The 23,998-nt window shown below is 39.1% G+C and overlaps 1 protein-coding gene across 1 annotated transcript in view; it reads right to left on the bottom strand.

Annotated features, from left to right (window-relative positions):
* Window positions 1-23,998, bottom strand: part of AFF3 (ALF transcription elongation factor 3) — a 324,954-nt gene that overhangs the window by 260,985 nt on the left and 39,971 nt on the right. Inside the window, exon 4 of the mRNA XM_054382846.1 lies at window positions 21,793-22,587. Within this exon, the coding sequence (XP_054238821.1) occupies window positions 21,793-22,587 (795 nt within the window). The remainder of the gene's footprint in view (window positions 1-21,792; window positions 22,588-23,998) is intronic.

Here is a 23,998-nt window from a genome sequence, read left to right as displayed (position 1 = left end):
GGATCAAAGATTTTTCTTCCTCAAGTGCTTTACAACCCATCCTGGTTTCAGCTGGGACATAGTTAATTTTTGTTCCAGTATCTGGGTCAGTTCTGTGTTTTGGATTTAAGATAGGAATAATGATGTTTTGCTAAGCAGCAGACAAGCACTTTTCAGCTTCTCATACTGCCATGGCCAGTTGACCCTACATGGCTGAGGGGATATTCCATACCATATGACATCATGCCCAGCATATGAACTAGGGAGAAAGATGGCTGGTGGCCACTGCTTGGAGACTGGCTGGGCATCAGTCAGTGGGTGGTGACCAGTTCTATTGTGCATCACTTGTTTTGTATATTCTGCTATTTATTTGATTTTTCCTTTTCCATCCTGTTAAACTGTCTTTATCTCAACCCACAAATTTGATTTTTTTTTCTGATTCTTTTCCCCATCCCATTGATGGGGGAAGAAAGTGAGCAAACGGGTATGTGGTACTTAGTTTCCTGCTAGGTTGAAACATGATACAATTCCATGCATTGATCCAAATACAGTATTAGACCTTTGGTTTTATGTGGAGTATATTTGAAAACATTTGCCAACTCAAAAGTAATTGTTTTCTTACATCATAAGGCAAAGATATGCTTTTAAGGCAAAGGCATGCTTTTAAGGATTTATCTTATTCTAAATGGACATTTGGGAAGGTTAGATTAATTATACCTGAAAATACACCATTTATTTCAACTAAGTGCAATGAAAGCCTTAAGTCATCAATTCACATGATCATGACTGTATTATAAGTGTCTAATGGTCAGTCCAACCAGATTAAATAGTCAAGAAAAAGGTCATAGAAGAAACATTTTAAATGTAACTTCAGTGGAAAATCCAGATTTTCCTCAATTCTCCAGTAACTTCATTATCAATATTGCTGCCCTCTAAACTCTCCTTCTCATCAAAACAAGCACAAAACAAGCACAAACATGCATGTGACACAGTGAAAAAGTTCAAAAAATCCTTCTCATATTCCAGTAGCAAGCACCTGGTTTCTTTTTCTTTTTTTTTTTTTTTTTTAAGTAAATAAGTACTCCTGGACAGCTATCCCATGCCCATACATCTATTCCCATGATATTTAAGAATATTCTTTTGAGGAACAATCCATCGGTCAATTAATTTCATATTTACATATTTGCTACTTCAGATAATTTAAATTTGAGATATCCCATGTTTGTAAGTAAGGTGAAGTTTACCTGCACCCTCTCATTTTCTCATGAGCTTGCATTTCTTTTAGTTAAATGTAAGATTTAAAGGCCAAAATATAAAGAGAAAAAGCTGAATTGCAGAAAATAAAGGGAGAATCCTTCTCCTAAGTAAAGAGTTAAGCAATACAATTAACTCCTTCTACTTGTGGAAGCAAAAGCAAATTGCTTCTCTCAGTAAAGAATGACAAATTGTGCATATTCTTTCAAGGCCTATACCTGCTCTCACTGTATTTGAGGACAAGTTTGCACGGTTTCAGTGATGCAAGATAAGGCATTAAAAAGTTAACTGAAAAAGGAGCAGGGCTGACATTTTAAATCGTGTTGCCTAGATAAAAAAAACCTCAAACCAAACCAAACCAAGACATAGAAGATTGGTGTGGAAACCATCCAGTGTGAAACAGACTATTAGCCTGTGATTGTAGGGAGACTATAAATGTTTCACTCAGTAGGCTCTTAGCACATAAGTTTTAGTATCAATAACTTCTGTCTTCTCTTTATTCTGTTTTCATTTGCACTGCCATTTTTGGCCAATTTTTCATTACGCTATGAGGCATTCTTGGTCGTTTTGTGTGTTGATTTGTAACAGCTCTGCCTCATTAACAAATAACTGTAAGAGAGAAGGGGTTTTATCATCCTTTATAATATTCCCACTCTTTCTTCCTATTATCAAAATATTGAGGAAATAGAGTGTTAAACTCTCTAGCATTTACAAACTTCAGTAATCTTCTGGGTTCATACATGGAAATGAAATAACTAGGGAAGGAAAAATAAGATTCCAATGTGTATATCAATACTTTATATTAATGCCATCTGTCCCATGGCTATGATGTCAGACTTTTTCTCCTTCTTCATTAAGGCATAGTTCGTTTACATCAACTGCTGCTTAAGATACTTGCTGGAACACTTAACAGCTCCCTCATTTGTTTGGTAGTTTTATAGGCCTCTTGTGCTGTAGCAGAGGTACAACAGCTTGCAATGCAGGAAAAGAAAAGATAGAACTACCCCGCTGGGCAGATTTAGTCAATTTTCACTGGCTCTCGCACAAAAAACAAATTGCAACCCCTCATAAAGAGTTCTCTCTCTGCACTGGCAGCCCTGACAAATGCAGACAAAAATGAGTAAATCAGGCAACTCCACATCAGGAGGAAAAAAATGGCTACTGCTCCAACAGCTGCTATCATAATTAAGAACAGATTTCATCACTAAACTCTTGCTGGTTGTGTCTGCGGCAAAACAAATACACAGATGTGGCACATTTGCATACTGAAAAATGTGTGGCGTGTAACTGAAACAAATTTGCATTTTCAGCTCTTAAATATTCACTTTTTAATATGAAACAATGGGGGCAGTTTTCATGCTAATCCTCTGTCTTTGCTCATCAAACTCTTTCAGCCAGTATATGAAATATAATGCAATATTAATACCTAATAAGTCCATATTTCAGTCATGCAACACAATCCCAAAATTTATCATCATACAAATTCAAACAAAATAAAATTTCAAATCACTTTCTGAACTGTCCTCTAGCACTTCCATTTGTAAATGACATGTTTTAAAGAGAAGACAAAAAGGGGAAAATGTGAAAGCAACTTCTTTTAATCATGACAAGCACTAAATTTATTGCTCCTTCATTTGTCCACATTTTAAAAGGTCACTTAACATCACTTAGTAGAGAAAAAATGCAACACTTTTAAAGTAAAAGAGGTATAGAATTATGCCCTGTGAAGGTAGTGTAGGATTATTAATGCAACAGTGACTGAACCCTCACAACTGCAACACGTCCATCAGAAGTTGCAATGTCTTGAGAGCCACTCTTACAACACAAAAAGATGCTCTAGCTTCTCCTCTCAATCCAAAGACTCATCATCTTTCAGAGACAGAGCTATTTCATAGCTAAATAACCTAGCTGGTTTTATGCAAACTCTCAGAACAGTACTCTGGAATTGTTTCCTGTCTGCAGTTCTGTGATAATTAAAGAAAGAATGTGATTATCAAGGCCCATAGACTGTTTAAAGAGGAAATCTTCAGATCCGTTGATAATTTGAAGAACGTTTTCACCTTAGATGTATTTTAAGCCATTCAGTCATGCCACTATGTTTTCCCAAGTGGATACGTCTGTTCAGTTGGAATCCTTATGTAAAATTGATTTAAGCATTGTGCAGAACTAGATTATTAAGTTGGAGCTCCGTTATTTTTCAGATAGATGCATGTCTGATCAAAGAAGCCTGAACCCAGCTTTTGCTATAGGTACTCAAACCTCCACATCCTCAGCCCTCTTCTCTACTGGTACTCATTTCAGAAGCTGATAAACTGTACATTACAGGCAGTTGGATTTTAAATTTGCTCATTTTAGTGATATGGACCTTTACATAGAGGACTTAGGACTTGCAAAGTGTTAGGGTAGGTATCTGAATGCACATCTTTGCCTGCTTGCAAAAGAAGGTGACAGCTCCACAACCAGTTTCAAGAGAGTGGACACCTTGGAAAGGCAAATAATGAATGCCACCGCATCACCAGTTCTACTTCACAGAAGTATGTAACTATCTGCATGGTAGATGTCAAGATTTTAATGGGAAACCAGTGCAAAGAATTCAAATGAAATCTCTATTAATACTGAGGGAACTACTGAGGGGACTAGACAGCCAGGAAAGCAGAGTGGTGCTGAGATGCCTTTTTTTCCACATAGAGTTTGTTTGTGCTGTGCAGTAAGGGCCTCCAGATAATACAAGATACTGCCTTTAACCTTCCAGCTGCCTCTACCACTCTCATCCAGTGTAGCAACACTGATGAGGTGATTTGTGCAGTCCTAAGGACAGCTGCTGACCATTTCCTATTGCTGTTCTCTGGAAGTATGAAGAGCTGTCCATGCACTCCACAGGCAGTGAGGACACCCACTAGAAGTTACCAGTACCAAAACCAGAGCCTAGATCTCCTGAAGCTAACTAGCACTGCAACTCCATTTTCTCTTGCACAGGATTACAGTGACCCTGCACCAGCCAATCCTTTTCATTCCTATTTTACTTGTTTGTTCAGCAAGGGACATGAGAGATACCACACTGTCCAGGTAATGCTATGTTTGAATACGCCTATAATGCCAATACTGGTTTGCAGCTTACTAGACATTACATGCTGATAATCAATGACTTAAAATAAGAGGTAATCAGATCTGATACATTGGTGCAAAAGGTGCAAAAGGTTAATGTATCAGTAACTTTGAATGCATAGAAAAAGAAGGCCAAATTAGGACTTCCGTAATCAAGGCTAAATCTGTTCCAAAGGCAAAATTCCTCAGCATCGTAGTCCTGTGTCTGAACAATAAAAGTATCTTTCCAGTGAAATTTGTTGGCCTGATGTCTTGAAAACAGTTTTCCAGATCTGTGCATAATTTCATTATTTGTCCTTTCATAACAATATTTTCATCTTGGAGGATGCCTTTTAAAAGCTGGCTCTTAAAAGCAAAGGGGTGCAGACAACTTTGGATATGGTGACAGGTGTTTCCCATTTTAATGGCAATAACAATAAACCAGTAACTCCAGGATTCTGATGATACCAAAACAATACCAAAAGTACCTGCTATATGAATCAGCTATGGTTTTGCACATCTCTGAGCTTTAGTTGTGCAAGTGAGATAGGAGAAACAGCAAGAAGCCCTTTTTTGTGCATATCTGGATTCTGTTTTGAACATCAAGCCCTCATTCCAGTTTGTCTGGCAGATGTTGTGTGTACATTTGCAAGATTAGTCTGCAGAGGTTTCCAAGGGAACTCAGGGTCATGGCTTCTTCTGTTGTTTCTTGGTTGATTGGTTGGTTGTTCTTTTTGGTTGTTTCTTTTTGTTGTTGTTGGTTTTTTTTCATCTAGTCTATGGTCCACTTTATCATAAAGGTAGTATCAGCCAACTAAGTCTTTTGCAGTTGTCCTTTTCCTTATTATTTTATTTTTTTCAGGCAATAAAAATAAAAAATTAAGAAGCAGCAAATCATCAGAAAGGACAGAAAAGGCTATATAATCAGTGAATTTGCTTTAGAATTATTAATTTCTTAGGCACCAGTAATCTCTGCAAAGCTATCTACCCACAGCACTTAAGTACAGTATTTTCATTTATATAAGAGCAAACAGGACTCAGGAAAAATTGGTGGGTTGGTTTTAACATCAGATAGCAGATAACTGAGCTCAGTTCCAGGACACTTGTATGAGTACTCCCTAGTGCATGCTGCATCAACAGCAGTCAGGAAATCATTTTGCTTTTGAAGGACACAAGCTTTGGGAGATGGGATAAACACAGTCTAGGTCTATCATTCCAACACTGTTTGCAAGAAAGTCAGTGAAGCTCAATTCAAACATAGTTTTACTCATCTTACGTACAAACTAAAATCCTTGTGTTCTGAAAAACGTTAGTGCCTCTAAACTGTCTGTCAATGCCAACTTTGTTTTGCCTATATGCGAAGTACTGAAAAGATCAGGGTGGAGGCATGGGTTAGTTAAATCTGGACACTTTTGTCAAGCCTCATCATTCATATGCATTTTGAAACCTGAAACAAATACTTGATTGCAAGTTATTGGGTTGGAGGTAGCCTTCAGTCACCAGGTACTGCTGTTATAATGGAAAAATGGTAGCATTAGTTTAATGTATTGTAATAGCACAGGGTAATGATCCTTAGCTCAGTAGCACTGAAATACCTTGACAACAGCAGTTGGAAGTCAATGGGACCATTGCAAGTGCATATAAAAGTGCAGTTGGCAGACCATTAGGCATAATTTCATCACATCTTTATTGGAATAAAAATTGCACTTAAGCTTCCGCTGTTGTGTTGGCAATTTAGAAATGCTGTATTTGTGTACATGAATTTTACAAAGACTCTCTCTTAAATCAGAGATTAAACTACTGTTAGGGTGCATGGACACTGGGAACTTATTTGAGTGACTTATTTGCATCTAATAAGAGGCTGGCAAGTAAAGAGGTAAATCTCCAGTCTTCATGGCATGAGGCAAACTTATACCTATAGAGGCCTTGGTCAATGGTATGTACAAATGCAAGCCAGACAGATTTTGCGCTAGTCTAGAGCAGCCTTTTCAACCTCAGTACTGCCACGCTGACAGACCAGAGACATTTATAGATATCTGCCACAGGTCTACTTATTAGGGAGAAATTAGGTTGACACACAAACAGGCCCCTTGGAAACCCTGCCTCTATGGGTATGCTATCTGCTTACCCACGGACTCTATGTTTTCGCACAAGGTTTTAAAATAGATACAGCCCTGATAAGGCATAGTGTCTCCAAGCTGCTCACATAGTAAGTTTACCACTGCCTTGAATGCACAGGGAGCACTGCCACTGGCTTGCTAACAGCAGGGGTTTCAGACATCACTGAGAATTTCTGTCTGGGCATGAGGATGCATCCTGGCTTGTCTCCAAGGGCAGGCTGTGGCTGCCGCCAGCCTTCCCTGTTCAGACTTCCTCACCACAGAAATCAGTGTATGTGGTTGTGGACTGATGTAGCCCCTGATCCAGCTTTTGGCCTCCAAAACCAACATGAACTCTGAAGCTTGCCATCCCTTTCATGGTGTTTTATTGGAAATGCTTACTTTACTGCAAAGAAAACAAGTCAGAGAAAATCTTTAAGTAATTTACCATTTTTCTAAAGCTGGGTGGGAAATAACGACTGCTAATTTACTAGGCTGACTTCTGTGAGATGCAATAGAGAACATCATCCTAAAAAGTCTTAACAAGAAAATACAGCTTCAAAGAAAAAATTCTTAACAAAATGCTCACATTACCAAAAGCCAAGAAGGCAAAGGAAATTCCTCTAGAAAACAGACTCATGCCAATGTCAAAAGCCATGACAAGCCAGGAATAAGAGAAAATGAGGGGAAAGGAAAATGCTTAGCTTTGTGTGGTCTCTGGAGGATGGAGATGATAATTGTCAACATGTTTATCATCTGGACACAGCTATTTCAGCTATGCAAAAAAAAGAGGGCCCAATGACCCCAGACCAAAATTAGCACGAGGCCTTCATGCATGTCCCCATTATTTGGTGGAACTACTTTCCATTTTTATCTTTTGCTAACACACTTGGGATTTTCAACACCTCGTATCTTGAATCTCAGCCAAATGATGCCAGCAGCTGGGAGTCATCACAGCCTATGCAGCAATGGCACCTGTAGCACTACCAGCCTGTGCTGACTCACTGTAGGAAGCTAGCTGCCTTCAGTGAGCAATTGCAATTTCCAAGTCTCACATTAGCTCTGAAACAATCACATGCTTTGTGTAATGGGCAGAGTTGATTTAGGGGAAAAACAAACAAACAAACAAACAATCCACACTGCACCTCTTCCAAAATAAATCCACCAAAAAAGGGTTGTCCAAGCTCCTGAGCTGGCTGCTGAGAACTACTGCAATTCTCTTGTCCCATGTATGAGTAGGAAAGCCACAGAACGCTATCAGAGGGGCTGCCAACTCCATCCACAGAAAGTCAGAAGTAGGTTTGATTATGTAGGAAGGAATCAGTTTGTTCTCACATTCAAAATATGTCATACCAGTGGGGAAAAAACAGCAACTAGCGTGAGCTCCACATCATTTGGTTTAGCACAGCTTACTCAACACAAATGTCTTCATTTATTTCTTCCCCCTGTAAGGCCTCTGGCTCACACTGGTGGTTCTCCTCCTGCCTTATTCTGCACAGCTGCTGTATTTCATTCCATCGATCTCACACATGTGCCTAAGCCATCCAGATGGATTCCCTCAACATCCTGCCTGTTTCTGGGACAGAAGTGTCCTTTCAGCTCCAAAGAGTGTCCTTCATTATCACTAATGGAAACACAAAGAGTCCTAACTACCTTCTGCCCCTTTGCAGCTCTTTTCTTGGTCTACCTTCTCTGGCAAGCAGAATATGAAGTAAACACCTGTACCAGCTGTGTTGTGCTTTTCAGCTTCACCTTCTCCATCCTCTCCTCTTCCTTCTGAGTGTGGTCTTTGCTCACCCTATTAAGACCTTCTCCTCCCAAATATCATCTGTGTTTTTTTCATTTGGGTTCCTCTCTCAGGTTTGTCCCTATCTCCTTTCTTCAGGTATGATAGGTTAATTTACTTTCCAGGCTTCTGTTAACCTTTCCTCTGCTTTTCCAGGGCTGATAGGCTCTATCACAGGATGCCTCTTGCTGTGTGCTTGTACAGCACCTTGCATAATGAATCCTGACCTCAGCTTTTCAAAAGCATTATCAGGAATTTAAGCTTGTCAAACTCAACAGAAAACCATCCTGCTGTACGCTTGCTGAAGAATACACAGAGCTGACCTGTCCTCAGAGCTTTTGGCACCATACTGCAGCTTCCTTCTATCCTGTCCACTTAACCTTCAGTTGCAGTCGTGCACCTCAAAAGCACACCTGAATCAGGATAGTCTGATTTTTAATCTGAATCTACCATGGTTTAATTTTTTTGTGTGTCCCTACTACTTGTTACTTAATCTGTGAAATACAGTTTGAGAGTGAAAAAAAAAATAAATAAATCCAGCCTATAAAACATGTTGGTGTAAAGATAAGCACTTATATTTAATATCCAATTAAATGTGGTCACCGGAGAAATCACAGCTTATGCAACTTTATCAGAAAAAGATTAATCTTTTTCAGGGCTTAACCCAAAATGTCATAAAAGAACTCATGAATTTAGATAGGAATCCACTTATTATCCAAAGACATATTCCTATTGAGTAAGAACAGCCTAAATTGCTGCCTATATTTATACTTGGTTCAATCAAATTTCTGTACTCAGTAGCTGTCACTGATTTTTAGGACAATTATCAAACAAAAACGATGAACAAACTGAAGGAACATTGTAGAGTCTTTTTCAGCTCCACAATAATCATTAGAAAATGCACAGCTTGCTCATTGATAACAGTTTAACAGCTCACAAGGTGACATCATCACATTTAAAAGATAGACATACACACACAGAAGGCAGAAGGTTTTTTTTTTTATTAGCATTACAATTTGCCCTTTTTAAGTTAATTTGATTGGTGTTTTGAACTACACAGGCTGCACTAACATTATTTTGTTCATATTATGTGAATATACCCAAATCCATGATTTCAAAATAAGGAAGCAAATAGTTGAATTTATTTATTTAAACTAAGCAGTCTTTCTTGCCTGTCTACAAACTGATATTCTTCAGTTCATTAGCTCAATTTATCACAGAGCCTGAAAAGGCATATTTCATTTTTGTATGGTTTGATTTGCCTATTTATTTTTTTAAAGTATTCTATATTAAAATTATTGAATAGTAACTATTTGGTTTCATCCATCCATTTTTATGCTTAGTAGGACAGGCATCTCACAGGTAGTTGTTTAATAAAAAAGTGTATAGGTGTACTGGTAGAAGCAGCTGTTAGCTGCTGGGGCATAGCATGTTTGATTTCTGTCTGCCAGGTCAAATTAAGGCAAAGGGTTCAAGTGCAATCGCTAAATATCAGTACTAAGCAATGGTTTAGTGGTCTATTTAGAATGAGTTCAGTGATCTAATCCCATTCCAATGAGTGCAAAAGCACCTATCTGTAATCACGGCATAAAAGGTATCACTTAAAAAAGCTGCAAGATCATAGCTCACACCTGGTTGCAATACATTTGCTGAACCGTATCTCCCTCTCTATATGGTAAATGCTTTTGCCATGCTCTACAAATATAGAGCTCATTCACAAAGTTTGGCATGGATGTCAATTTAATTTGAATTTTGCAAAAAAATCGGGATGGTCATTTACCTGGACATCTTCCAGTCACTGAAAGGAAAATCTAAGCTTCACAGAAGAGGTAGTGGATCATAGAATCATCATCTGTTTAGCCTGGGAAAGACCTTTAACATCGTAAGTCCAACAGTTAACCTGACACTGACAAGTCCACCACTGAACTATGTCCCTAAGTGCCACATCTTCACATCTTTTAAATAGATCCAGGAATGCTGATTCCAACACTTCCCTGGGTATCCTGTTCCAGTGCTCAGCACCCTTTGGTGAAGAAATTTTTTTGAATATCCAATCTAAAACTCTCCTGGCAGACCAGCCTATGCTCTGAATAGATAAAAAATCAGTCTAAGGGAAACAGTGGCTTTGTTCTGAGAGCCAAGCTCAGAGATGAGATAGGAGGGGAAAATGCAATCCAGTCTATTTCAAAAGAAATAAAAGAGGCCTTCATTTGGGTCTATTTTAGGGCATCCAAGATCCCAGCCTGGGCACTGTACTCAGGCAGTGACGAGCTGAGAAGGTGGGAATTGCTCCCATGCTAGTTACTGCTGACCCCACAGCTGCCAGGGGTCCACAGTCCTGTCTCAGCCCCTGCCTGGCTGTTGTGCTGGCTTGCAGGCAGCTGCCAGCGCTCCATACGTGAGCTCACTAAGCTACAAAGGCTTCGCTCAGCAGAGCTCTGCCATGAAGTGGTAGCAGCAGAATTCGCTCCTCCATGAACCTTCAAAGATTTGTGGCAGGTACTTTTTAGTTGATCTTCCTTTGTGTCAGTTTTTCATCCTGTGCTTTTTATATAGCAGCAATTAGCATATCTGAGAAATCCCCATTCGGCATGTTTTATGGTCTCTGTGTATTGAGATAGTTCTGTAAGTTATGTGCAGGGATATGCCACAATTCCTAATGTAGAACTGTCAGGAAATCAATCACATAGATTTATTCACTGAAGGGTTGGTGAGGAACCTGATTCTGAACAGGGAGCTAGAAAGTTTAATTACAAGAGAGAAAAAAATTACTCAAGCAGTGCAGACTGGTCAAGAAGCTCCTTTGATACTGTAAAGATATGTCCTGAAGTTAATAGATTAACGAAGCATAGCATTTCTGAATTTAAATGCCTTTTTCTGCCACCAATTGTTATTCTGTATCACTGTTGCTGACTTTCTTCAAAGTAATAATGATGTCAAAAAACAACCACAAGTTTTACACCTCCATTTCTGGAACAAAACAAAGAAAGACTGAAGAAAAAAGACCGTCCTTCCTCAAGCAATATCTTCTTGACCAAAGGAAGTTCATACAATATAGAAAAGAAATATTCATCCTTGTCAAACCCTGATCTTGCTACCATGGAATTCAATGGTAAAACTCCTATCAATTTCTAGTGGAGTACGTGGAGTAACTCAGATGGAAGTGGTAAACCCTAAGTGACATATCATTCAGGTACCATCTCTGCCTCAAGAGACCTAAATAATAGGAAGAAATGTAGTGAGAAACATTTAGCAAAAAAGCCCTTACTTATGCTTCTGTGTAACTTCCATTCCCAGTGCAGTCACAGATGTGTTTCATGTGTTGCTCTGCTAAATGGCAAGCTGTAGTGCAAACATCAGAACACAGCATGGAGAGTTCAGTCTCTTCAGTCTTGCATTCAGTTCTGACACTGACTTACCCTGCTTCTGCTTGACCTGGGCCTGTGGCCAGCCACAAGCATGTTCAGTCTTGGTCTGGTGACAGGACAAGGTGCATCCCGTCTTCTGCCCTAGCCTCCTGCACCATTTTCCAGCTGGTCCCTCTGCCCAGACTGTAGGAAAATGGGGCCAAGGGGAGCATGCCTTGTCTGTTGGGGAGCTGCTGGCACTGCCATTGAGAACAGTGTACACACCTGCCTGCACCTCAGCTAAGTCCTCTGTAAGTAGATTTAATATATTCTTTTCAGAGTTGTCATTAATGTTTATGAAGAGCTCTGAAACTCCTGAATAGAAGATATTACAGTAGTAAAAGACGCAGTGTTTTCGATTTATTGATGAGAATGAAACCAGGTATTATCAGAAGCTGTAAGCCCTCTGAGTGGGGGCATGGAGGAAAGATCTGCTGTGTTTCAGATGTCAGATCTGTGTAGAGGCTGTTGACAAACAAGAGTGAAAATATCGCATCTGTGAAGAAGGTGATGGCCCCCATCTAAATTTTTGTCCTTGTGGGAGAAGACAAGATACTTCAGAAATAACAGGAATCATGCCGTTCACTTCTTTGTCCTCCGGACAGCTCCATTCCTATCTGGAAACAGGAGCTGCACAAGACAGAAGGGTGCACCTCAAAAATAATCTGAAGTTTGGGGGCTTGCTCAGCCACCTCTAAGCTACTGAAAAGCTCTTGCATGCAGATTTTATCATAAATTACAACTGTTGCTTGTGGTATTTTTCAAACTGTCCATCTCACATTGCATTTGGGCTTCCCATGAGAGTAAAAATTTAGGCCCTGACTAACCCCCTCCTTTTTGGTGGGTTTCTCAAAGCATAATGTCATTCTTTTCTCTTTAGGCTCCCATATAGTTCTTTCTTGGATTCCTCCACTCTGATGGGGCCTGGCTCATTTTTTATGTTTTCTCTATTTATATATATTTAAGTATTCCTGCATGCTAAACACTTACAATTTGGTGCAAGACAGACATGCATTATCTGCTTATGGTATTTTTCAAACTGTCCCTCTCACATTGTGCTTGGTCCTTCATTTCATGCCTTTTTTTCTAGACAGCGTACTTGTGCTCTGGAGTGCTACATCTGTGAAATCAGAAATTGACTAGCTAATATGTTTTCTTGTATTAGATGTCTCTGATAATGTTTTCTTGTATTAGGTGTCCCTGAGATGGTAATTGAAACCTGAGGAGGCCTCCCAGAAAACAACACAAAACTGCCAACTCATGGGCATTCTACACACTTGGTATCTATCTTGGTTTTGTGATCAACAATCTCACAGCCGTCTTTCTCTTGTCTCTTTCAGGTCTAGAAGTTGTAGCAGAAACAAAAACGGTACCTGTCTTTGCATCTGAATGCAATTGTATAGCTACCTTTAAATAAACACAAAATTTGATTAACAAGAGGGGCATTTGAATACTAATAATCTCTATCATGTGCAAGAAAAAATCCCATCACCTTCAACACCTTGTTTGAAAATTGTTACAAAGTAGAGAGTGTTTTAAATCCTCTCTCTCCTTTAACCTGTGTTGGTGATAAAAGCTAACGAGAATACTCATGTTGTTTTCCCTTTCTAGCTACACAAGCTTCCCTTAACAGCCACTTGCAGTAAATGAAGGGGAATATGAATAGCAAATTTTAGATTCAAGAGAAAATGCTGGATCTCAATACTCCTGACCCTGTGACTCACTGGCCTGACTGCTTTTTGTGTATTTATCTTCTAAATAAAATGCGGTGTAAATCCACCTCACACTGAACCTGTATCACTCAGAGAAACACGATGGTAGAGAGGGAAGAGTGTGGTACATGTATGAGGGAATTTGGGAAAGGAAATGCTTATCCTAAACCATGTATGAAGCAGCCTCAGTCTTTCCAGCATGGTGGTTTTAATTCATGAAGTAAAAGAGGGACCATATTTCAGAACATGCAATTGTTATATATAAAATACAATTAAGAGATTTGGAACTACATGAATATGTAATGTACACATTTCTTTACAGATGAATTTCTCTCCAGACAGGCCGGTGCCTACTTTAATTTGGAAGCTATCCATTTTCATACAAAGTTAACCAAGAGTGACAGGAAATCAGACGCCTATGTTATTTATCTTTTCTGAATTAAAAAAAAAAAAAAAGAAAAGAAAAAAAAAGCCTTCTGTTAATTACTTTTCTAGGAAACTATTTTGTGATACCACAAGGATAGATCTTCTATACTCAGAAGTGCCACGAAATGACAACTTTATGATGTGCAGGGTGAATAAAGTATGTTACATGCAGATATTTAAGGGTATATTTGTCTTCATTTACTGTAAGCATGTGTGTGACCAACAATAAAGAATTTAACTGCTTCTAGCCTGGTTGGATGCATTTACAACAATTACTAGAGGTCTGACCTCTCTAACCTTACACATCAAGTGGCACATATAAGTTATTTATTTTTCTAGAATTAAGAGTGTTCTGTGAAGCTCACTGTATTTTCCTTTGGTACTCTTGCTCATCAGTCATAACTGACCCCGTGAACATGTTCAGTGCTGACAGTTTCATGTCACTCTGATTCATGAAAGACTGGGGAAACTACAGAACAAAGCAATAAAATATTTTTCATGGATATTTTAAAAAATAATTATAAGTCAGGTTTATATCCTACATGATCCCTTGTGGATTGCTATGAAGACAAAAAGTAGACAGAAATGCTCTCCCCTGCTACAATTCTTGGAAAGGAGAATGTGATTTGGCATTAGTGAGCGCTCTGCAGGAACAGTGAGGGCTTGGGCTCCACTGATACAACACCCTAGTGCTGTGCAATGTGAGGTCTGAGAAGCAGAGTGCATCTAAGTATTTCACTGGTCATCTGAAATCTAAAGCAAGCCCACCTTACTCTCTGTTTCTACCCTAACCCCTTCTAAGCATTCCTTTATTTAAGGAGCTGTGAAGCAGATGGGGAGGAGAAGCTCAGCCAAAGTCCACACTGAGGACAGCTTCTTGTACTTGCAAGAGTGCCGTGCCACAGCACACAACTCCTGCAGTCACATCCAGAAAATGGCCACTTTCTCCAACTGCTAAATATCCTTAAAGGCCTGGGAGCAATACATATTAATGGGGCCAAAAGTGGAAAAATGATAGCAATGTCATGTATCTTCTGAAATGCATTTCACAAAGAAGGTCTATTAGATTACTTTGTTTCCGGTAGGGAGGATTTTTACTGCATCCAGTTATCATCATCGTCATAAGCACTACATGCGATTAAGAAAAAAATCAGACTAAATGTGCAATTAAAAACTGGTTTTGTAGTTCTGAAATGTTATTTCCTTCATCAATAACTTTAGTGCTTACCAAAAGGAACTAAAGAAGCAATTACGCAGGGTTGTGGACATTTTTATGCACGCACTTTTGTATCAGCTCCAAAGCTGATTCATAAACTGAACCATCTACTCGATTAGGAGGAAAAAGAAAAAAAAGAGAGAGGAATATAATTTTCTCACAATTAACTGTCTTTTTACGTTCACTGAGCTCTCCCTATCCCACAAGTGGTTCCTTTTTCAACTTCTGAAAAGATGGAAATATCAGTTTTATCAAAGGGAGGATCTGATCTGACTTATGAGAGACTTCAATGAACTGATCCCAGTATTTTTTCAATAACTGGAAAAAAGAACCTTGGGGATAACTTGCAAAAAGGCAGGTGCATACATTAAGGAATTCCCTTAAGAAACATCAGTTTATATCCAGTTTCAATAGATTTTTCTTGATGATAGCCATCCTACCACTGAAAAACAATGATGAACAACAAGCAATTTACCATAGCAACAAACACATAGCACATATTATATGGTAATCAATCCACATAGAAAACTTTAGACTCTATGCAAATAAAACCCTTATTTCAGAAAGCCTATAGAAAAGTTTAGCTAGTGCTTTCTCAGGAAAAGTTTCTTATATTTATTTCTAAAGGGAGAAGAAACTTGCTTCACTGAGGGTAGAAAGTAATACTAAAGAGCTCTAAAAGTCAAGTAAAGATAGTCTGAATAGTGTTTTCCTTCTGTGTAAGAATAACCAGAGGGATTAGACCCACTGTGTTCAGTGGAACTGCCCACACAGTTTTGCTGTGTACCTCAGCAACTGCAGAATCCAAGGAAAGCAGAGGCTGTGTCACAGTTTGAAAACTACACTGAAAATCCATCTTTGTACATCATGGTCTCTGCTGTGCTTGTTCAGAGCATTTCAAACCACTCTGTCTATTTAATGCTCTCTTTCTTTGCAGTCCTAGTCTGTTAACTCTCTTACATAAAACCAGGCAGTTATGCACAGCCCTCCCACGGATACACTCGAAGGTCCGGAATAACCTATGATTAGCGGGGATCTTTGCACCACACTGCTCTTCTTGTCCAGTTCTTCCTGTTTAACGTGGGAAAACATGCTTTATTTGTGGGGAAGGTCAGTGGTACCATTACGGGGATGAATTGAGCTGTGTCTTCTTATAAATGCCGCTTGCTAACCCATTCCCATGAACATCTGGGAAAGAAAATATCTACAACTAGCTCATACTTAAAGTACTTACAGTGCAAGAGTGCTGTAATTGCTAACTGGCTTCTCAAGCACTGCAATTCTTCAATGAAGATGATAAATGGTAGAGGAGTACCAACACACTTAATTCTGCACCTCTGTCTCCAGTCTCTTTGGAAACATCCTAGAACAGTGACAGAAGAACTCTGGACCTTGTTTTGCTAATGTGTTCATTCTCTCCCTCACTTTATATCTAAAAGCATCTCCAACTGCTCTTCTGTTTTAATTCCTGCCTTTCTGTGACAGAGCTGAACATCTCAAGAAGCAAATTAAAACCTGGATTCAACTCAGTCCTGCAACAATTCAACAAGCTGTATTGAATCAAGCGAAAGGTGGTATAGTGCCTCTGGACAAAAGCACTTACTTAGATCTCCTGTAAAATCTTTTCCTTTCTCATGAGACACCATCTCACCTCTACTTTCCTGTAGATCCAGATATGTGGCATTCTCCAGGGGAAGGAAGCATCAATCATGACAGTCTTCCCAATTTAGTTTACACTGGAACTTCTGTTGTCAAGTGAGATGTACCTGCATTTGTTCTTTCACATCTGAACTTCCGCATTCAATTTTAAACTGGAATGGAACTACTTATTATACACGCTATGCACCAAAGCTCTCCTTAAAAACGTCTGGGTTTGAATAAATTACTGACATTAAGTCCATATTTGTGAGGGTTTTTTTTTTTTTTTCGGAGGATGAGAATATGGGGAGGAAAGACCTGTGGGGTTTTTTGGCTTTCCATTAATATATAAGGGATAAAATTGATAGGCGAGAGAAAGCTTTTAGATTTAAGGAACACTTGCTAGCGCATGTGCCAGATGCTGATAGCTATATATAGCCACTCACACGAGAATGACTGCAGAGTATCTTAGCCAGACACACAGGAATTTGCCTGAGTAAGGCCAGGGCAAAAATGTAAAAAAAAAAAAAAAATTAAAATTAAAAGAAAAAAAATTAAAAATCAACATTTAATCTATTGCACGTTACTTCCGCTTCAGAAGAAGTTGTGCACTTACAAACAGAGTAAGAATTTGTCCTTATAGAGACCTTATCTACATTTCACATCAGCATGTTCCCAAATTTAATAGAATCAAATCTATCCATTTTACCATTAGATTGCTAGTCATTCTTGAATACAACCTCAATTTCCTTGCTCCATAACCCTTAGAGAAGCAAAGGACAATAGATAAGGATTCTTCAATGCAATAACAAAGCAGCATGCAGCCTGTAAGATGGAATTTAAAAAAATAATTTTAAAAATTCAGATATAAAGAATGGGATCTACCATCTTAGGTTTTTCTTATTGTCTCCCCACAACAAAAATTTTAGAAAAGAGAGGCACTTGATATTCCTGCCTCTTTTCCTTTATACCCTGGCATTATGTTTCTCTTTCCTCCTATCCAGAACAGCAGTTTTTTTACCATCAGTAGTTGAAAATGTGAAACAGTAGTGCCTGAGATGACGAGTTATCATTTCTACAGAGCATTATGATAATTTTGGAAGGACCGGGAGGTTGGATATGGATTCTAATTAACACTGATGAACCTGCCTCCTAAAGATTAAATTCCCAAATGAGTAGCTGCTACCTTTCTACACACAGGTCTATGCAAGTTATTCTCATTAAAACAATTAAAAAAAAATCTAAGCTACAGTCTATGTTGAGATATTGAAGGCTTTCCAAAACTGATTAAAAATATTAAATGAGGTATTGAACTACATTAAAAATCAACCTTTTTCATGTATTGAAAAGTAATGATCTATAATTTGTATTCAAGTGATTTTAGTTCCAGTGAATAATAATTGTATTGCTGACAACTATGCCCTGTTTGTCTGAAAACCTCAAGGGACACAGAGAAGAGGATTTTGTATCCTACTGAAGAATCACACACTTTGCATGACATTGCTTCTTATTCTTCAGTTCTTACAGGGAGGCTTAACTTTGTTTCATTATGTGTTTATTTTTCCACTGATGGTTCCTTTAAACTGGTAAAAACAAATGACAGCACATAGGTATTTAGATACACTGACAGATTCTGGAAGACTCAAAGACATTAGTACATGGACTTGCAAATCACAATGTTTAAACAATATATTTTTGTTTCCTGGTTTTCTTTGCAGTACTTGAAGCTGCCTCCAGCCATGTGATATTCGAAATAAAACTGAAATGTGACACCAAAGCACTCATCATCACATGCCCATTAAAAGAAAATCCATTCTGCAGGAGCTGGGGAAATAGTAATTTCTTACCATTCACCTCTCTACTTTGTCAGGCTAGGCAGCTTTGCCTGTGTAGTCTGTTCCCCAAATTTTTCCTCCTTTGAATCTCAGCTTTTATCTCATGTCTATACCCTGCACTCACATCTTTCTTCCCCTGCTTACATCTTTTTTCCCTCACAGTCTCCTGCACTTCAGTCCTCAGTTGAATCATGCAGTTTCAGAACTTGTCTAGGCCAAATTGAAAAGTAGATGGTTTGGACCATGGTACCAGTACAAACACATTTTAAGAGCTGGGAGTAGGAAAAAAATGTGTAATTGCAAAATCAGTCCTGCAGACAGAAAATGAAGGCTATAAAAGTGGTCCAGAGGGTGGTGATCAGTAGCAGAGTCTCCTTTGGCTGCCAGTCATTAGTGGAGTATCACCACAGCCAACATCAGAGCCTACACTGTTTAACATTTTCATTAACAGCCAGAATGCACCCTCAGCAAGTTTGGAGAGGAACAAAACTGGGAGGAGTGGGGATACACCACAGGGTCATGGTGTCACCAGAGGAATCGCAACAGGCTAGAGAAATAGGATGACAGGGACCTCAGGAAGTTCAGGAAAGGAAAATGTAAAATCCTGAATATGGAGAGGTATAATCCCATCAGCAGTACAGGCTGAGGGCTCACTGGCTGGAAAGCAGCTCTGCAGAGAAGGATAAAAAAATAACCATGAGCTTCACAGCATTGCCTGCAGTCAAACCCCAGAGCACACTAACCGCCTTACCCAGCCCACGTCAGCCACACCTTTTGTTTTCACAGACACCAAGCTTCATTCCACCACCTGCACTCCAGATACCCTGTCCCCAGCCTCTGATTCTCTCCTGCTTCTTGTATTTTTAAGGCTGCTCTTAGACATCTTTCTGCCATTCTCATTTCTGTTTCCATATAGCTTCCCAAACTAGCTTGTTCTAGCTTACTTGTCAGCCTGTTTTCCCTTGTTGTGATCATCCTATATGACATCTCCAGTCTTCTGCCCATCCCGTGGCCACTAGAGATAACAAGGTCTTTCCTGGCCACCACCCTTAGTCCCTCCTGAACATGAGAGGCCTCATTTTGCCTGCAAATGTCCACAGGACCATGACATCTTCTGTGCTGAGATCAGCTTAAAACTTCTGGCAGTGATGCAAAAAAGAAGTTTTATGAGTTTGAAAGAAGGAATTTTAAAAACGCATGGAAATTCTTACAAAACTGCACTAGGAGATGTATGAGACAAATAACAAGAATGGAAAAACACTTTGTAACAAAAAGAAATATGCCAGAAATTAAAGGGAGGCTAGATTAGGCAATGCTGACTGAAAAATCTGTCAGTCTTGGTCAATACTCCCTGTAGCAATACCAGTGGGTGACCAATTTTATCTTGTGCCACTTGGGATGGAAAATGTTAGAACAAAGGAAATGTCAGGATAAAGGAAAAAACCTGGGCACTTTTATCACCAGGACTTTCAACCCTGCAATATGACATCTAAACACTACCTTTAATTAGTTCAAGTTTCAAACTCCAACACCTACAGTAAAACTTTCTCCTGAGTCCAGTGAATGCTTTAGCAGCTATCCTGCAGTCTACTCTCTCCTACCACTCTCTCCTGCATTGCCATCAGTAATTAAGAATGTCAGTTTAAAGGAATCTCAAATGCTTCTGCAAGTCTAGAATCTGCAGTATACGTTTACCTGTATCTGTTGGTATGGATTACACATAACAAAAGAAAGCTTTCTTTCCTGAGGTAAGTGAATTTGGAATGCAAATGGTAAAACCTGATTTTCAGACAAACAAATGACTGCCTATCAAAACCCCTTTCCAAAATGGTCCTTAGAGTATTGCATACACATAAAGGGGGAAAATTTGAAAGATCCAGACAACTGCCACAGGCATCTTTAATTCTAACAATGCTTCCTACTTGCAGATAGAAAGAAGCACAAGTCTGAACGAGGTAATAATAGCTAAATGGATATTAGTATCTGCCATTACCTGATCTATCCACACAATTACAGCAGTTTGTGAATGCTAAATTTGCTTATCAAAACTGACTTAAGAGCCTGAAAACAACTCTTTTTCAGGAACAACATATCACCTCTGTGTTGTTTGGAATTGATGGAATTTTAACGCAGAGAAAAACCACATGGGTATAATGCCTAAAAGAGCTGAGAGAAGTAATTGCTTCCAGAGAGATTTCTTTCCCAAACCAAACCAAAGGGGGAATACAACAGTCAACTTCATTTCTGAAAAACAAGCATTAAGAGGCCAGAAAACTCCACCAAAAATTAGAATTTCCCTTTCCTTTAACAGCACCAGAAACAAAAATATTAAGAATAAAACCATCTTAAGACACACCACAGCTGTCAAGTAACAGTAAACAATCACTATGTCTGATTTGAGAAAGTTCCAATGATTCAGCCACATAAAGCTGTTTAGGCCTACAAATACCATAAATTGTTCAGGTCATAAGAGTTCTACCAATCTGCACAAGAGGATGACATGACTATTTTTGTATTGACATATAGGCCTCTAAATACTCAAGCAAAAAAACCGTCCCTTATTCTGCTAAAACCAATCATTTCCTTTCCATCCAAAAGGCTCAAACAGAAAATCACAGACTAAGTGATAATGCAAGGTATCCTACTGGCATAAACAGAATGTGAAATAAACAAAGATAAAAAGTCCAAGAAGAAATCTTTCTTGTCTACAGATGATAACAGAAATGCTGTTCAGAAGCTTTTTCAGACATGTTCTCATACGTGTAGCACAGCTGGGTTCCTACAATGCTGATTCTTTAGGAAGAAAATCTCCATCTTCTTCAAAAACAGTTTGACACAGAAACATGTATGATGAACTAAAAGAAAAGTCTTATTGACATATTCTAATCTGTTACAGAGATCTCATATTGTTTAAGTAATGTATTTAGATTGTGAAACTACTTTGACATCACTGAAGATGGCAGAACTACTTCTGATCACAAACACTCCACTTCATGTCTGCCAAAGATTAAAAAAGTCAACAAAGTACTAAGAGATAGAAGTAATATCCAAGCCCAGCAAAAAAAGTCTGTTTAAAAATATCCAGACTTTATATGTGAACACGAAGGAAAAAATGTCAGTGAAATAATTTATAGTCAGTGCCATTAGGAGATGTAGTCCTGAAGACAGTAAGCATTTCACTGTTGAGATATATTTACATTACTGAGAGGTTGATATTTACAATATGCTACATCAATGTTATTTAAAAAAAAAAAGAGCAAAGTAATATATTAAAAATGAGACAGATGCAATTTTCAATTCTAAGCCACCATCATCCATTCACGGGAAGAAGTCATAAAACGCATAAAAAACCTTACCTCCTCTCGCTTAGGAATGCTGAACTTGGCTATTTTTGACTTGGTCCTGGCTGAATCAAGCTTGTTAGAAGGCACTCCCCTATGCGACTTGGTTGTCTCTGCTGGTAACTTCAGCTTTGGAGACTCATCAGGAGCCTGGTCTTGACCGTCCATTGGCCTTACATAAGCTGTTGGTTTCTGCTGAACGACACTGGGCTTCGAAGCAAGAGAGGATGGGAAGTTTTGGACACAGTGCCCACCAGCATGCTTTGCTGGCCTCTCTTGCGCTGGAGCTCCTCCTTCTGAGCTACAGTTGAGCTTTGCTGGCTGCTGCACTCTGTTGACATTGTCACCTAGTGTAGCCCTCAGTGAGCTTTGCTGGGCAGTGTTGGAGGAGGAGGAGGAGGGACTCGATGCATAGCGTTTTAGTTTCTCCAGACTGGATTTCTGGCTGGCTAGTTTGAAGTCACCCTTGTGTGACTCCAGTGACCGGTGCCCGTGCTTGCTTGCTCTCTGCTGGCCATCCGAAGCTGCACTGTGCCCAGCCTTCTGCCAACCCATTGTGGTACTTTTGCTCTGCTGGGCAGGTGGAGCTGGTGTGGAAGAAGCGGTGCTGGAAACGGGAGGAGGTGGTGGCAATCTCGAGTCTGCAATAAGATGTTCATCAGCCTTGAGGAGAGATGTCTGAGGAACACCAGGTTTTGGAACCCCAACGAGGTGGCTCTGGTTTGATCGGTCAGTTAACAAGTCTTTCATTTCATCATAGTTGCCCAGCGTATTCTGGATGCGATTCGAGAGCTCATCACCCTTGTTAGTCTGCAAAACAAAAATGTTGTGTTCTGCAACAGTCAATGTAAGAAAAAAACTCCCTGCATGCTCTTGCTGTAATCCTTACTGAAGTAGCACTGCCTTATTCAGCAACAGCGTTGAGCGATGAAATTGAAAATCCTTATTGTCTCTGAAGACACTTGTCAACATCTTAAATCTACCCTGAACTGGAAAAGCTATAAAGGACCTTAGAGTATATAAGAAAAGAAATCTATCACTGGTATCATGCTGTAGTTAAAGTATATTACCTGGAAACTAGAAAATTTATTATTGCAAATACACGGAATGGTTTGGATTAAATCTGACCATGATAAAACTTTTTCTATAACCCAGTGCACGTCCTCCTTCAGCCCTGAATAAAAACACTGCATTCCCAATTTCCTTATCTGCCTGCCTAAGTTTTCACATGGCAACTGAGAACATCCAGTGTAAGCAATGAATGAACTTCCCAGTCTGAGCCAATCAAAGTTGGCAAAGAGGCAATTTCAACACAGCTCACGGGACAGTGGAAATACTATAGATGATTATGCCCCTGATTAAGAAAATACACTGACAGGATACTTGCTCCGGTGCACTCTTCTCTTTGAAGGGGAAGGAAAACAAAAAAAAAGGAAGAAAAACGGTGACCAGAACACCCCACCCCCTGCCAATTCTTCACATTGCTCCGTGCTTCCTGTGTGCACCAGGGGGAACACAAGACACCCTCACTCCCCTTTAAGATTAATCATCGCCTTTAAAATAATCCAGTTACTTTCTGACTGAAAAGTCAGAAGCTCCACAAAGAAATAAAAGAAGCAAATAAAACATACTGAAAAAGATTGAAAACTCTTGCTTTAAAAAGCTACTGTAAGCAAAAGGATGTATCATTAGCATTTATGCAGCAGAGATTTTTCTGAACCCTGCCAAGATTCAGGCGTGTGATGTTCTTTGCTTTATGTTTTCAGAGGAAGACAGTAATGAGTGTTCTTCTTTCTCTCTTCCAGACATGGGGTCTGGATGGAAGAACTCCTATTGGCTTCAGAAGGCCAAGCTTTCATCACCAGACTCTCGTTTCAGAGGAAAACAGAAAGAAGGATAAAGAAGGGAGTCAAGGGAATAGAGAAGTCCTCCTTAAAAAATACAAAAGATGAAACAGCAACAGCAGTTTCTCTGGAAAATTCAGGGTGGTTTTGCTTTTAAGCCTTCAAGTAAAATTAAGTCACTCGAACAAAAAATCTAAGGGAAACTCCTCCAGTTCAGAATATTTTCTTTTTTTTTTCTCTTTTTTTTAAGATTTCCTGTTAAAAAAAACTGAATCCAAGGAAAAGTCTTCTGTAAATGTGCAGTCATTGTCACATGTTATCTTTCAACACTCGAAGAATTCCTAAGTCTTGCCTTGCTTGAAACTTGCCCCTTTCAA

The sequence above is a fragment of the Indicator indicator genome, chromosome 1, assembly GCF_027791375.1.
Source record: "Indicator indicator isolate 239-I01 chromosome 1, UM_Iind_1.1, whole genome shotgun sequence".
Lineage (NCBI taxonomy): Eukaryota > Metazoa > Chordata > Aves > Piciformes > Indicatoridae > Indicator > Indicator indicator.
This window is presented reverse-complemented; position numbering and strand designations above follow the sequence as displayed.